General features: G+C 30.5%; 1 protein-coding gene across 1 annotated transcript; it reads left to right on the top strand.

The window, feature by feature from the left end:
* The first annotated feature begins 479 nt into the window (after window positions 1-479).
* Window positions 480-15191, top strand: LOC106050945 (uncharacterized). The gene is made up of 9 exons (XM_013206037.2): window positions 480-710; window positions 4942-5076; window positions 5266-5327; window positions 5588-5833; window positions 5969-6138; window positions 7014-7202; window positions 10009-10082; window positions 10448-10508; window positions 11385-15191. The coding sequence occupies exons 1-9, from the start codon at window positions 643-645 to the stop codon at window positions 11529-11531; spliced, it is 1152 nt and encodes a 383-aa protein (XP_013061491.2). The 5' UTR covers window positions 480-642; the 3' UTR covers window positions 11532-15191.
* The last annotated feature ends 1869 nt before the right edge of the window (window positions 15192-17060 follow it).

Raw genomic sequence — 17060 nt, 5'->3', positions numbered from 1 at the left:
ATTAAAGTTATCAAATTCCATGAGCGTATATGTGTGTCCAAATTTTTTTTGAAAAAAAAAAAAATCCTGCTTGCGCCAATAATTCCGCAACTTGAACACTGTACATGGATACTCTAAAGCGACCATTTAACTATCTATTAAACCATCTAACCGTGGAACTATACTAACATTTTTTTTCTTTTAATGATATGCCAGTTTGTTTTATCAAAACTTCTGTTTAATTAAAAAAATATATATTCTGAAAAATTACCAATTACTAGACTCTAGTAAAATGAAACATATTTCATCAAATTTTAAATCTATTTCAATTTTTTAAATTTCAGAAAGCATAAATTTATATTTTGTCAACTAATTTTTTATCTTTTTTTTTTTGTTAAGTCTCTTATTAAACATTATTTCAATAATCAAATTAAAAAAAAAAAAAAAGGAAGACTAAGTGGCTGTCATTTGTTCAAATATAAACTTAATAAATAGGAGAGTTGAAAAATAAAGATACATAACCAACATCACTTAGACTAGATTTGTCTAAATCTACTTGTAGTTGTAGATCTACATCTTTTGTTTGATGGATCTGTAGAGATCTAGCTTCAGAGGTTTCTTGGATCTTTGTTGAATGCATAAATCTAAAGTCTATTATTTTAAATGGAAACAAAAGTTCATAACGAACTCTCTGCATTTTTAGCTTGCCATTCTTTAGAAGATTCTATAAGGTAATGAATAAATCATTAAATTAATAAAAAATAAATGATAATTCATTCAATTCATTGATGTTAGTCAGTTAGTGACAGTTAGTCTAATAGTTAGAAAGTTATGATTTTTTTTGTTGTTAGTGCTAGATCAGATTATTCAGATGATCATTCATGAATCGTGATGATAAAATCACATGTATAAAAAAAAATAATTTTAAAAGTTAATCATTAATCATGTAGAGTTAGAGTAGTTTATGTGGCATTTTTTGTGGGGTATGCTATTCGGACACCTATACTATAGGCCCAAATTTAAAAGTTTGACTTTGACAGCGCATTATTTTACAATGGTTCGACATAGAAAAGAAAATGAAGTATCAAAATCTTCTTTAGTTAAACACTAAAAAGTCTAAAGGCAAAGGAGAATAAGGATGACTACTTATATTTGTACCCCTAACCTATATATAAAGATGTTTTGAAACTATGCATAAATACGAACACAAAAAATAAAAATATGAACACACTTATTATACCAAAATTAGGTCACTGGGATAGTGACTTCTGCACCAACTTTTAGTAGACTTATTTTATGTTTGCATGACTAGATGTGTGTTGAATGTTTGTGTTTTTTGTTTATTAATTTAATAAATTTCTAATACAGATGACGAGATGATCTTTTGTAGTATAGAATATAATATATAGATCTAGTCTAGATTCTAGTACCGGTTAGGATAGCCATTCTTGCTTAAATGAATCCTCTATATTCTATATTCTCTCTATATAAATCTAGATCTATCTAGTAGGTCTAGAATAGTCTAGATCTAAGCATTTAACTTCATTCAATGTATCAAGCTCACTCCAAACATTTGCCCATTTATTCTCTATTAAAAAAAACAACAACAAACGAACAAATATAATATAAGATCATTTTTATTGATGTCCAAAACTGGCTGTCCGAAATAAATTTTGGTAAGAAAATCGTAATTTAATTCGGATACCCTATTAATTTTTTTTTTATGGAATCAAACAACTTGGCTTATAAATCAAATAAATCAGCTCCAAAAACAGAATAAATATTGCCGGGCTCATTAGTATAGACTTAGCCAATCAAAAAATATAATCTTAACCCTAGGAAGAGGTAAAGTCATCCGGGTAACATAGGAAAAAACAACAACCTGACTAACAAATTTGAAATTCGTTTTTCTTACATAAAAAGACAGCTAAATGGAAGGAAATTGGGCCAGAATCATTGGAAAATGGACAAGCACATTATACAGCGCGCTAGTTTTATAATAAATATTAAAATAATTATTCAATGACCACAAAAACAGCGAAAGTCCGAATTCATGTAATATCCGAAATAAATAAACATCTATATGTATTATTATAACTCAATAGTCTTTACTCACTCACAAAGGCATCTGCTGCTGCTATCAGCATGGATGTCCTATACAGTGTACACTGCTCTTCCTCATTGGTTATTTTATCTTCCCATCCTTATTTTTAAGATCCATCATCTTCTAGGCTGACTGTCACTTAGACTCTTAACTCTTAGTGTGACTTAGCCTTGACTTAGTCTTACTCTTAGTCTTAGACAACATTACGAGTCAGAGAGGTGAAAGATATTTACTATTAGAGTATTAGTAATTAGAATCTAGATCTAGATACTAGTAGATTTATTTAGCTTTTTTTAAGTTTTTTTTTTAACTCTGATAGTGATATATATCTAATATATAAAGCACAAAATAGGATGTACATATGTCCCAAATGAAAATTAAAACCGTTTGACCAATCTTTATAAAACTTTGCATATATGTTCCTTGCATACTAACAGTAAAACTAATTAAATATATATATATATAATATATATATATATACTAGCTGGACAAATAGCGGGCCTTAGTTTGTCACAGTTTGTGTATTACTCATCTAGTGGATTGGATTTATATATATATCTATATTATAAAGTAGAATGTGAGGTGTATGTATGTATGTATGTTACTTATAGACATCAAAACCGCTTGACCAATCTTGATAAAACTTGGCAGGAATGTTCCTTGGGTACTAACTTAGACCGTAGTGTATGTATTGTAGCCCTAAAACAAACTTAAGACACTCAAAAAAAAAAAAAAGTTGTCAGACTCTATTACAGCTATAGTATTTTATGGATCTAGGCCATGTCTACAATGTTGACATGAGAAAAGATAGAAAAAGGATTTAGACCTAGATCTAATTTTAAGAAATACACTTTGCACTCATAGTTTTTTACTTTGACACATGAAAATACTAAAGAAGATCCATTGATTTCATCATTTAATAAAATTAACCTTCAATTTTGTGTTTCAAAAGCATTTTTTGCATTAATTAGTTCGTTATATCTGTGACTACAGATTTCCTGACGAACATTCTTTCATTAGACAATACCGTAATGAATCGCGTACTAAATATTAATTCGTTTAATTGTTTACTTTATAATCCCATCCCTAGATCTAAAACTAATTCAACTCTAAGATGATAAAACTTCTCTTCGCACAGATAGTTTTATACTTTAACACATAAACATATTAATTAAAGTCCATTCATTTCATATTTTGATCAAATAAACATTCAAATTTGGTTTTCTAAAGCTACATTCATCTGCGAAAGCTGCGAAGCCGAGTTGAGATAGGCCTAGATCTATATTCATTCATGAATCGCGTACTAAAAATTATTTCGTTTAATTGTTCACTTTATAATCCCATTCATTTAACAAAGCTATCGCTCTTTTCGTTTTTAATAGATAAGAATGTATCGACTTCGGGTAAACCCATTTTCGCAAAACTAATTTTATTTTCATAGCGAAAGAGAAATAACGTGAAAGGATCATTAGCTAACTTTAACATACATCTAAATCCAATCCACTAGATTATTCAAAAGCATTTTTTACATTAATTAGTTCCTGATATCTGTGACTACAGATTTCCTGGTGAACATTCTTTCATTAGACATTACCAAATGGTTACACATTAACACATCTCTCTACTGAGTCTATTCCTAGGCCTAGGTCTAAAACTCTTATTGAACTCTAAGATGATAAAACTTCTTTTCGCAATGATAGTTTTATGCTTTAACACATAAACATACTAATTATTGTCCATTCATTTCATATTTTAATCAAATTAACATTCAAATTTGTTTTTCTAAAGCATTTTTAATACATTCGTTCACTTTTCGCTAAAGCTGCGTAGCCGTGTTGAGATAGGCCTATATTCATTCATGAAAGAAAGTTCATGCATGCGCAGCACAGAATGAACTCTATAAAAGCCAATTTTTAACTCTATATTAGTGTAGATTTAGATCTATGTCTACCTCAACATCTACTTTATACTTTATACACATGAACATACAAAATTTAGTCTATTCATCTCAAATTTAATCAAATATATGTAGGCCTACAAGCAAATGTTTTAATTTGAAAAAAAAATGGATTTAAGCCTATTAACTATTTTGATTTGATAGCTTCATTCGCACTATTTTTACATTGACACATTCGCTTTACTTATTACATTATTATTTCGTTTAATTGTTTACAAAACACTCTCAGTGACTATATCGAAAGTAATGCGCAAATAAAGACACGCGGGTCACTGGTAACATATGTCTAGTATATGATAAAAATGTCAAACAAAGATTATAATGTTCCTTTCAATTTTTTCTCTTTCGCCATGAAAATAAAAGTAGTTTTGCGAAAATAGGTTTACCTGTTAAGCTGATACATCCATATCTCTTAAAAACGAAAGAAGTGCAAGATGAATGAAATATAAAGTACAATTAAAACGGGTTTGTCTGATTTATTAAATAAATGGGATTATAAAGTACGTCAGGAAGTCTAAATTCCCAGATATAAGGAACGAATTTATGTAAATATGCTTTTGAAACACAAATTTGAAGGTTAATTTTATTAAATAATGAAATCAATAAACTATATTTTTTTTGTATTTTCATGTGTCAAAGTAAAAAACTTAGTATTAAGACTTTAAGATTTGTTATTAGATCTGCATTAGTTTTTGACCTTCTTTAGTTGATTTTTAGTAGTTGCTTTACTAAGAAGGATATAATATGGCGTATCTCCCTTAATAATTCTTGCTTAATTTGAATTTTTTTTTTTTTTTTTTTTTTTTTTTACATTCTAAAATTATTACTATTAACATTAATTCATTAATGATTACTTCTCAAAAAAATTTCATTTTGATCATACTTGTTTTTGTTTCTCTAGAAATATAGATGAAATAGTTCTGACCTACTTTGTTGGGGTAGTCGAGCTAGTTATTCAAGGAGATGAAGGCCTTGATCTTGATGATGTTATGGACATGATGAATGCTTATTTGCCTGGTTTTGATTTAATTGGGAGGTAATTAGATTCTATCATTAATTCAAATTTATATAAATAATTTGAAAACCAATGTTGACCTTATTCTTGTGGTTAAATTAAATTTGTTACAATTTTCTGCCTTCACCTTGCTTTAGTTAATTTTAATTATAGCTATTAAATGCAATTTCATTGATACATGTAATGTACACATCAATAATTTGTCTGCAGAGAAAAAGTAATTGATTGGATGTTTGGACTTGCTGGTCGACTTTTAACATCAGAAAAAGAGAGTAAGTTAAATGGTAGTTAACTATTTCATGGAAATAAATTAATTTTCTTTTGTTTAAACCTTTAAATAGTTGTTTGATTATTACCGGTATTATTAATTTTTTTTTTTTACATTACTTCAATAACTTAATCATCTGTATACAAAATAGTTATTGGCTTTAAAGATTATTTGGTGCTATAAGCTCACAATTGAACAGAAGAAAAGTATAATTAATATATGACCAAATTTTGTAGTTCAGTGTATGCATTATCTCTCCCATAGAATCTGAATCTAAAGAAGATGCTTATGCTGAAAAAACTATGCTCCCTGTAGAGGATACCAGGACCAACTGCATTGCTTCTGTTGGCAAAGAAACAGAGACAGATGGAGAAAAGAAGTTTCCAAGTTATGAGTACTCCAAAGACTCAAAGTGCATAGATCTAAATATGGGTGTTTTTAAATCTAGTTTGGGTTGCTCATCACCTCCACATAATATTAATACAAGTATACACAGTAAGAACTTAGAAGGTTGGTCAGAATTTTGTCCTTTTTATTATTAACTGAAATATTTAAATCTACATTGCACTATGTCAAGTTCCCAAATAAAAAGGCAAAGCATTGAATTAATGATATCAATATAGTTTGACATTGTTTATTCTCCAGACGGTGTCAACTGCTGTGAGCCCAACACTCAGTCAGGGACTTTAGTGTCATCACCACTTTCTATATCTTTGTTTCTGCCTCTGTCATCCTCACCCACTGAAAAGTTGTCTCACTCTAAGAGGAAAGGTAGACAACTGAGCTGCTCTTCACAAGAAAGCACAGATGAAAAGGTTGCTTTTTTTTATTATTTAAAGCTTTATGGCATTTATTGATGGTTGTTATTTTGTAATGTGCTTTGTTTGTTGACCAAGGGAGGAAGTTTGAATCTAATTCTTTCTTCTTCTTCTTCATTTTACATGTCGGATGATTCAGATCAGTAATCTTATATCTGAGATGAGCCGTGCAGTGGTTTTCCAGGTCAGGCAGTTCTCCTTAGAGTTTTTTTTTATTGGAGGGTTTTGGGGCCAGAGTATTGTTCGGGCCTCTTGATATAGTATACAAGGACATGGTCTGCATTCTCTGGTGATGCTCCACAAGGGCAGGTTTCGCTCGTCCCGAATTCAAGCTTCCGTAACATATGTTGACTCATTCTGTTGTGTCTGGTTCTGAGCTGAAAAATTATGTGTTGGTCATGTTGATATAGCTTTTAATAAGCATCCTTATTCTTGTAATTGGGATGTGATCTGGTCCAATTCTCGTTTATTCTACACTCTATTATTTTCATCATTTCTTCTGGGTAAAGAGGGATTTTCATTCATTCTAATTGAAAGTAAACATTTTAAATCTAAGTCCATAGGGTGCCCTATCTAAGGAGAAAGTAAATAAGGTTAGTTTCCCTGTTAGCCATTGATTTAATGGTAAACTTTACATCCTTGTTAAGGAGACAAATATCTAAAGTGAATATTTTTTTGTGAATGTTGCACTTTAATAATTAATGCACATCTGTTGTAATTAATTCACATTTAATCAATTATTGTCAGGCAGTTTTTACTTGAAATTATTAACAATACTCAGAGCTGGAACTAGTTTCTTCAGTCAATTATTTACAAATGTAAATGATCTGTATCTGTTTTCAATGAACCATTTTGGGCTTCTGATTGACCAGCCTGAACAGTTGAGTACTGAAGAAGAGTCTTGTGTACAAACTCTTCTAGAGATGTTTCCTGGAGCCTGTACTATGGAAGCCAGACACTGTTTAAAACTTTCTGCTGGAGATATGGACAGAGCAGCTCAACTTATTATGGACAGGCAAGAAACTGGACAGGCTATCACTGACAGAAAGGCTCCAACTTCAGTAAGAAAGGCTTTACTTAATCTATATTGGACTTTCAATCTTTTTACTACAACACAGAAAACTGTTTTGTTGAAGTTTATTTGTTATTACCAACTCTAATACTATACCCCTCACTAAACCTCATTGATATCCGAGTTTGAGAAATACTGCTCTAGATCTATAGCTCATATTCAACACACATTTAGTCAAAATTATTTGGCACACATGAACATCAAATGACTAGGCCTAAATCTATTTACATGTGCTTTTTTTTTTCTTCGCATAACTAAAATAATCAAAATAAAAAATATCTGGCAAATTTTTTTTACCCATGTTGTTTTAAAGTAGACAACTGATCACAAAGAGTTGAGATTTCTTTGAAATTGATAACTAGTAATGCATCGAGCTAATGCTGGCTAATTTAGATGTTTTATATTTAAATTATAGGTTATAATTCTTTACTTTTGCAAGAAATATACTGTAGGTATTAACAAAAATATCAAATATGTGCCGAGCCAGGAGAACACTATTAATAAACAGCAAACAAATGTAGTTTTTATATTATTTATGTTAAATGTGCATTATACATAGACCTAAGCACATTATTTTCAATCTACATAATGCTTCTGGGTATGGAGAAGAAAAAAACAGCAGTTGTAGTTACAGGGGTTAGGGGTGCACATCACCAAACATCAAAATGACAACAAAGTCTATTCACTTAATACATCAGGTACCAGATTGGTCAAGATATATATTTTTTTATTTTTTTGGAGTCATATATATTATATTGAAAATATATTTAAATTTAGTATATTTTGATACATTTCTTTTAGTTCAACAAGTATCTTGAGTTGAACTATTAACAAAATATACAAAAACATTAAACATTTAAGATCATGGGTAATACAAAAATCAAACTTACATATAGCCATGTCCAAACATATTTTCAGGTTTACAACACTGTTTTGACACAAACAAAGTCTTGTCCTAAAGACTAATGTAAAACACAGTTAAATTGTTTGAAACAATGAGTTTGTTCCGGATTTCTGACCTACTTGAAGTTAAGTCACATGGTTGTTGAACAACAAAGAGAAGAATGGTCATATCTTCTATATATTTCCATTGATGTTGCTCTTCTATTTTTAAAAGGTTTTACTTTCACAAACATCTTAAAATATACAGAGCACATTAATGAATTTCATGAATGTTCTAATAACTATACGAATGTTTTAATAAAGGGCCAAGAACTGTTTAAGGATGAATTTATCAGTGATATTTCTTATATAGTCCATGACAAGCGTCAACACATTGCCTATGATACATTCATGTACAGAAGATGTTTTTACAAACGTTTTTGCAAGATTAAAAAAAAAAAGCTTGGTGTAAACAAACAAACACACACACACATATATATACAGGATAATATGCATATTTGTTGAAACATTCTTATACGGTTATTTTCATAAATTTTAGCTATTTTTATGTTATGTATTTCATATACTGGTACATTATGCACATCGATGACATTAAGATTGATTAAAATGTGTGTTGGATGTATTATTACGTTCTTGAAGTTCTTGCATTTTTAATAAATTCAATGAGTTACTTTATACAAAATGTTACAGTTAAGTATAAAAAATGTGTAGACGAAATAGATCTAGATCCATTTCGTTTAGTAACCAACAATGAAAGGGCGGGGTAAGACACATTTGGCTGGCCTGTGCAAGAGTAGATCTAGATGTATCCTTGACTATGAGATGTGTTATTTGTTCGCTAGACAACTCAAGCCTTTTACGCACAAGGAAAAACACATGGCTTTCCTTTCATCTTTTAGAGCAACTTGTCAATATATCGACTACACACTAAACTAGGCCTAGAGCTATCTGACCAATTCAATACACATTGGTCTGCTGTCCAACTTTTTATTGTTCTACTCAAGTCTTAGCTTGTTTACTTTTGGATAGAGAGGGAGCGGGGTGGATGAAAGTGTTACATTTTTTTCTTTATTTCTAGGGTAGGTTACCCAAATGCTAAGAACTTATCTGTAAGTGTAAATAAAGAAATCTAGATCTCAGTATGAGTATGTCAAACAATAGGCCAAGGCTTCGGTACCTTCTATCAGAGGTTGAACTATCTGTTTTAGTTGAAACTATTTAAACAAATGAATCTCTAGATACTCCTGTTATTAACAAATTATAGTTTGGTGCTAATGAATAAATTAAAACCACTAAATATTGACTTAAAACGCTTCAGATTCCCACTATAAACTAACTGAAACACAACAACCACATGACTCGGGAGAAATCCGGAACAACCTCATTGTGTTGAGGTTTTTTTTTATGTGATAAGAACAAACTAATTAGTGTACAAAGCTGTTGCTCATTTAAAACTGCAGTGTTAAGTGCAGTCTTTCATAATGTGGTACATGGTGCTCTCTTGACCAGCATCTTGAATTACCTTTTGCCATTGAAACTTTTGTCCACCACCTTCCTCCCACCAATCCATCCATCTAATCTGTCTTATTCTGAAAATTAGTGCTACCTATGCTGCTTTATGAAAAGTGTACAAAACTTGCTGGTTTAGACTTGGTGAGATACTCCCTCTTATCTTTTAGAATGTTATGGCCAATCCAAACTTGACCTAATTCAATAAGTTTTCTATGAAAAAGGAATAACTAAAAAAATTAAGTTTGTTGTTAAAATAACTAACTAGCACCAACAGCCCTTCCTACTTGATCTTTGTTATAAAACTCAAATAGTTATTTTAATCTTTTTTGTTTATTTTTTGTCATTGAAAAATCTATTTGCAAATCAATTTATTTTTACAGAGGAGCCATAAATTCAAGAAAGTGATTGACTATAAACTGGATGATGACAGCATTAAATCTGGTGTTTTAAAGAAGTAATATATTTGAAATTCTTAGGTGCAACTCCTTCAACCTTCACTTAATTTGATAATGTGGTAGAGGAAATTTTCTCTCAAGCTATAAAGAAAGCCTTCTACCATTTGACCCCTGTTTCTGAGTGCCATTTACAGTTTTAGTCCCATCATCCTCTTATATTTCTTTGTGGCACTTATTGTCTTTCTTGAACAATCTTTTTTAGGGCTAAGCCAACTGCCATTATGAGTTATTTATTCTTAAGAGTTAACAAAATATGTTTCTGGTCTGGTTAGCTTTCTTTAAACGTGTCCTAAGATATTGTTAGTATGTTGTAAATGACAATGGGGTTTATGGGAAATATAATACCTATACATTTTCTTTTCAGATATTCTTTTGTTGATACAGAAGAAGATAAAAAGACATTCAGACCACAGCCTCCAAAAGGGGTAAACCTTTTTTTTTTTATATGGTTTGTTGAATTAGAGTTTGTACACCCTTTAACTAAAAAAAAATAGTAAAAGACTGGAAAGCAACTATAAAATAGAAATATGCAGTTTTTTAAAAATTCAAGGAAATTCAACTATTTAGAGACACAAAGAGTTTCTTAGGGGCTTACACACACAAAAACAAGAACAACATAAAAATACTTTAATTTAAAAAACAAAGCTTATATTAAGCGTAGTTGTATTAATTTGTTTGGATCAGTCATGTAATTAAATTTGTAATAGATCTCTACAATAATAAATCTGTTAGATTACAATATTTTTACCAATCGTTTTTTTAGCGCAATTTCATGCTTTTAGCTTTCTAAACACGCAATGATCCTATCACTTGTCTGGACTAGTTGGAAAGGGGTGGAGGGGGAGAAAGAAAGTGGCATCTGGTTGACCCTCTTTTTAAATGCATTTATTTTTTTAAAAAGGGTGAAATTGAACTCAAAGGTTAAAGCATTCTCAAGCTAATATACTAACCACTGTTCCAAGGAAATGCTTATGAAAATAGAATGTTTTATAGTTATCTATTGGCTAGTTTCAAACCTTTCTCTCTACAAAGTATAAACAGGACTAATTCAATTTATACCAGCACATCAGTACAATTTCTTTCCCTTGTTTGAGATACCAAACAAAATAATTAAATATCAATAGTTATTTAACTAATTGGTTCATTTTTTTTTTATTGATTCTTGTTTTGTCAGAAATAATTGTGCAAAATTTCAGCTTAATCCGAGATTTGGTGTGGGAGAAATTGTGTACTTTGTCTGTCTGTTTGGTAAAAAGTTTGTACACATTATTTATAAGGACTTCTTGTTTTTTTTTAAATAGGAAGCCAAAAAGTTGGTTCGTTACAGAGATGGTCAGGTAGTAAGTATGAAAGGAGAAAAATTTTCTGAAATTTCCAAAAAGGAATCTGATGAGGTCAAATCTACATATGTTAATTTGAAACCTGCTAGGAAATATAGATTTCATTGAGTCAAATATAGATTTCATTGAGTCAAGTATAGATTTAATTGATTCATGAAACCATTTGTAAATGGTGTGTGAAGAAGAAAGGATAGGACCATTAGACATGACATGACTGGATGGACTATGTACCAATATTATAAAGTATTCAGGTATATGTTAGCCAATTATTATGTATCATTTTTTGGGGGGAAAGATATTGATTTTAAATCTGTTAAATACTAGATTACATTTTTAAAAATTCTTTTATTGGTTCTTGTTGTGAAGTATTAAGAAATCTAGGTTATTTTTTTTTTAATGTCATTATGTTAATAAACATTTGCTCTGTTGATTTAATAATGTCATGTCATACAGCTCTTGTATTTGCTTGGTAATCTCATTTAAAAAGAGAGATGGACATTGTCAGTGTATCAGTGTAATAATAAATCACCTTCAACTATCCCTTAAAACAATTTCAATGTGTACAAATTAGTCTAGTGATCCTAAAATAAAAAAATAAAAAATAAAATAAAATCTTAAAAATCAAATAGAAAAAAAATTAATTGAAGGGGAGATTACACATTATGAGGAATGAAGATCACAAAATTTATTTTTCTCCAGATTCTGCTGCTTACAGTTGCTTTATTTAGTGATTAATTATACAAATATTGAAAACTATTTTTTTTTATATGAACTATCTTGTGCTTAAGATGTCGCCTCTTGTTGTGAAATATAAAACAAATATTTTTAATACAAATGAAATATTCAGCCTAAAAAAAAAACTTAAAATAATGCTGATCAGTAATCACTTAAGAACTATGATATGAATATTGATACTACTTTATTCTAAACTAATAATATCAATCGTTCCATTGTGGAGAAAAAAAAACTTGGACATGCTTTGTGCATTAGTTTATTTCTAGCTAGAAGTTTGTTTGCATAACTTCTTTAATATTTCATAAGCTATTATAACATACCTATTTCTTTTGTGTTTATATTTCCAATATAAGGTCTATTCACTGCCAATGTGCCATAAACCAGTAAGTTTCTTGTTTCTGACAAACATGGAAACTCATTTTGTAATAAATTTCATATTTTAAAAAGTTTTGCTTTTGTAAATTTCAGTAAATCATTCAGTGATTATTAAAGTTTAATAAACATATAGAAGTATTTGATTAGTATTATGCAAATAGAATAACTAATAGCAGACAAAAAAACAAAACAATCCCAAACATTCCAAAATGTCCATGTTTTAATGTTCAGGCCTTGGAAACTAGCTGGTTTTATCTACTTTTGAAATATAATTTTTTAACCTCTTTAAAATACATTAAGAGAAGGAAGGCTATTTCTGTAGCTGTTCTATTATTTATATTTCAAATTCTCAGTATTTACTTCTGGCATTTAAAACAAGCAATGTTCTCTTGAAGGGAACTATTACAAAGCATAAAGTTCTATCTTAGAGGTGCAATGATTAACATATGTTCTACTTTACTGAACTTCAGATCTGCCTGAAACCTTTCTTCCATTGTTGAAACAAAATCAATATATATGAATGATTTATCATCATAAATATATGCATTCACCTAGCATTCAAAGATCATACACAGAGTACATTTTTTGTTGTTCACAACCAAATTATAATTATTGTGAATAGCTTGTCCTAAAATATTTTTCTTTTAAAAATTTATTTAACATTCTGGTTTTTTTTTGGGTTTTTTTACCATTTTTAGAACATTGAGAAACCTTTGTCAGTTTAAAATTTGTTCTTTTTCATGGTCACCAGTTCATGTGAAGTCATAGACTTTATATTGGTATCATTGTCTTAAAAAAATAATTCTACATACATTTATCAGTAGCAGCCTGATTTCCAGAGCTCCCATTTAAACTCATGTGTTAAGCTTTAGTTTTAATAGTCATAAAAAGGGCTATTTTTTTTAAATTGACAGTTCTGTTCAGTAAATGAATGCAACTGATCCAATACTATAGAAATAACTAGTTCTGCTATGACCTAGTCATGAGCTGTGTAATACAAAATGTAAAGTGGACATTTATTTATTTGGAAGTGTTAAGCTTACTGTACCTCATAACCATCAGTTCAAATACATGACCTTCAGCACCTTACATTACTTCCGTGTTCTCAAATTTTTACCTGTGCCACCACAAACGAAAAAAAAAATTAATTTGTTCGCCATTTCAAACAATATTTCAGGTGGAATGAATGATTTTTGAAGTGTTAAAGCTTTTTTTTTTTTCATGTGAAAGTCGTTGACATAATGATGTACGACAATCAAAAGAAATTTGACTTTCTGACAGATAGCTGAAAAGAATATCATTTAAATGTCTTTTTCAAAAGGTTTTGAGTCGATATGCCTTACTTTAGAAAATGCAACGTCTCTTGCTTACAATTTTTTTCATACATTGTCATTTAACTTGATTAATATTCAAACAAATTTTTTTTTTCAATAGTAATACAAAATTTTTATTCTTAAAAATAAATTGATTGGCTCTGCATTCTCTCTCCCCCTTCCCCCTCCTTTCCCTTTAGTCAAACTGTCAGGGATGCCCCTGTGAGCTTGAGAAATGCTGCATTGATTTATCCCATTTTATTCTTGCTATCATTCTCATAACATCACAACTATTTTTGGAATAATTTTTTTTAATAAAAACATTTCAGCAATGCCAAAACACTAACTTGTTTGCTGTTACACCAAAAATATAATAATACTGGTACTTTATACAACTCTTCTTTATGTAGCGGCCCCTGAAAGGACAATAGCCGCTTTTTTTTTATAAGCAAGTGCTTTAAACAAGTAGATAACTTGTTCTGATATACACCTGTCCTTATATGGTATGAAGAATAAATTATGAATCAGAAATGTAACTCATGAAATATAAACACTCTTTTTGTTTATTTGAATAGCTTCCATTATTATTTCTCTGTCCTGTTGACTCAATGTTGGCAGCAAAAAAAAAAGTTCAGCTCAAACCTGAAATTGTTGTTAGTACTGCATTGTCCAGTTGTTAGTACTGCATTGTCCAGTTCATTTGAAAATGTTGCTTTTATCATTCAAAACTAGATCTGATATTTCCATTATTTTGTTTCAAATGTTGCTTTTAATTGGTTGCTTGTCTGTTTGGAGTTAAAAAACAACATTATAAATTGTTTTCAATAAATATAAATCAACATGCTTGACTTTAAAAGTTCAAACTATGAAGAATTCACAGTTGTTAGTTCTACCTCAACTTCTTGTAAGAATACATGAATTATATGTTTTTATTGGTTTAGTATTTAAAGATTTTATTTTTGGACATCCTATGTTTTGGTTTCTAAAAACATCTTGCATTGTCCTATCTTTTAATTTCTCAGAAGGTTATGATCTTTTACTATCTTTTTTGGCTTTTAAAAATATTTCATTTTGATTCGCATAAAAAAAATAGCACCACGGTTTAGTTTTTACATTATAATGTCTATATTTGTGTTGGGTTTTATTGAAATGTATTTATTTTTTTTGTATTATTTTGTTTTGCTGGTCTTGCATTTATAAAAGCTTTTTTGTTTTTTAAATATTGACTTGTGAAATGAAAATCAAATATTCTTAATGTTTCAGAATAGTCTCATTGTCTTGCCTCCATAGTTTTGTTGATGAATAAAAATGTATAATTATTAAATACACCACTGGTAGAAAAGCATACTATTGTTGTTTTATTTAAGTATCAGTTTTACCAATTCTCTGTGCACTTGTTTTGTTGTTGTTGCAACAAGATAGCTTCATTAGAATCTAAAATGTATTGGCCATCTTCTCTAAGCCAAAGCTATAGTTCACTCATCAATAACTCTCTTACGTAGATGTGATACAAAAAAATTAGTTAAAAACCTTTGTGTGTGAAGTGTGAAAGTAAATGTCAGTAAGGGATAGACTGACATTTAGATCTAGAACTGAAGAGTTAAAATTTGTATTTTGGGGGGGGGGGGGGGGGGGGGGGGGGGAGAAAGAGAATGGGATTCAAATGATGGGGCTAAATAGTTATGAAAAATGTTATAATATGACATTTTTAGATGCATATATTAGCTTGACACTTTGCTTTCGATTTTTCCATATCCATTCTTTATGTATATGTGCAGGGCCTCTAGAAGGTTTAAAGGAATATTTTGAATTCAAAATTTTTTATTAACTTTTTAGTTTTAAATAATGAAGCAAATTTCCATCTTTTATGAATGCTATATTTTTGAAAATTCATTTTAGAAAAAGTTATGAAAATTCTGCTGGGGGCCCTTGGACATCCTATTTTAAGTTATAATGCAAAATATGAAAGCTAACAGTCAACTAGAAGCTGAGTGATCAGTGTTGAAAAATATATGTAATTCTCTTTATGGCTCAAGAGTTTGGACACGCAAGCAAGAAGTAAAGGAAAGATCACTCTTTTATTTCTGCATGTCAGACGAACTAGAGTTACACCAGGAAAAAAAAAAGAGGAGGTGGGGGAGAACAAGTATTCACCGGTCACTAAATAGCAGGGCCGGACAGTTGTGACCAAGAAAGATCACTCTTTTTTTTATTTCTACCTCACGTAGCGGCGAAAAATGAGAAGGGGGGGAGAACAAGTAATCTACTCTGTATTCACCCGTCACTAAAAAGCACGGCGGACTCAACTGTTGTGGGGCCCTATGCGATAGGGATTTCGCGGGGCTAAGTTCGGGTAGGGATACGGATAATAAGTGAAATTTTAGAGTTAGTATTAAAAAAAACTACTTTACGAGCCTTGCGTATAGCGAAATCATACAGTATATCATAAAATTCTATTTCCTACATAGATCACGCTCAATAGCAAGAATTACCAAATGTTTCAATCTATCTACAAGAATTGTTGACCTCATGTAATTCTTCATTAGTTTGAGGCGCGAGAAACTTCTTTCACCAGGTTACACAATTATGGCTAATGCATCATGCCGTTTTTATTAATCGCGCGTAGGATTGGCGTTTTCCATATTGAATGACACCACAAAATGACAATTTTGGTCTATAAGCCTATATTTCAGGAGATTTGTATGAGTTTTCTAAAGATTTTTAATAATTTCAGATTTCCATGACCTTTTCATATATTTTGCAATTTCAGGAGATTTCCACGAGCTCCTGGTAAATCAGGTGGCCGCAGGAAATCTGTTATAAGTTATAAAATGGTTTAATATAATATTTTACACCTGGATGGCTGCCTGGTCGTGCGGTTTGCACGCTGGACTGTCGTTCGGATATATCGACGGTCGAGGGTTCAAACCCTGCCCGCTCCCATCCCCCGTCGTCCTGCGGGAGGTTTGGACTAGGAAGTCAACTCTGAAGGAACATCCGAATTATGTAAAACATTTTACAAAAATGTTTACACCTAGAATTAGCGCGGGTCCTATGAAAGTGTGGGGCCCACTGCGGTCGGATAGGTTGCAGTATCTTACGCTGTCGGTTGTCTATATTTATATATATAACAAGTAATCAACTCTGTATTCACCCGTCACTAAAAAGCAGGGCCGGACATAAACATTGTGGGGCCCTATGGGAAAACGAAATT

This window comes from Biomphalaria glabrata, chromosome 6 (assembly GCF_947242115.1).
Source record: "Biomphalaria glabrata chromosome 6, xgBioGlab47.1, whole genome shotgun sequence".
In the NCBI taxonomy this organism is placed as follows: domain Eukaryota; kingdom Metazoa; phylum Mollusca; class Gastropoda; family Planorbidae; genus Biomphalaria; species Biomphalaria glabrata.
Note: the sequence above shows the minus strand (reverse complement) of the source record. Positions and strands in the feature narration are given on the sequence as shown.

Bases quoted from the DNA above. Each gene is read 5' to 3' on its own strand.
- LOC106050945 (XM_013206037.2), top strand. From the start codon at position 643: ATGGAAACAAAAGTTCATAACGAACTCTCTGCATTTTTAGCTTGCCAT. The intron at 711-4,941 runs GTAATGAATAAA...TTGTTTCTCTAG, and splicing joins TCTTTAGAAGATTCTATAAG to AAATATAGATGAAATAGTTC. The intron at 7,203-10,008 runs GTAAGAAAGGCT...TTATTTTTACAG, and splicing joins ACAGAAAGGCTCCAACTTCA to AGGAGCCATAAATTCAAGAA.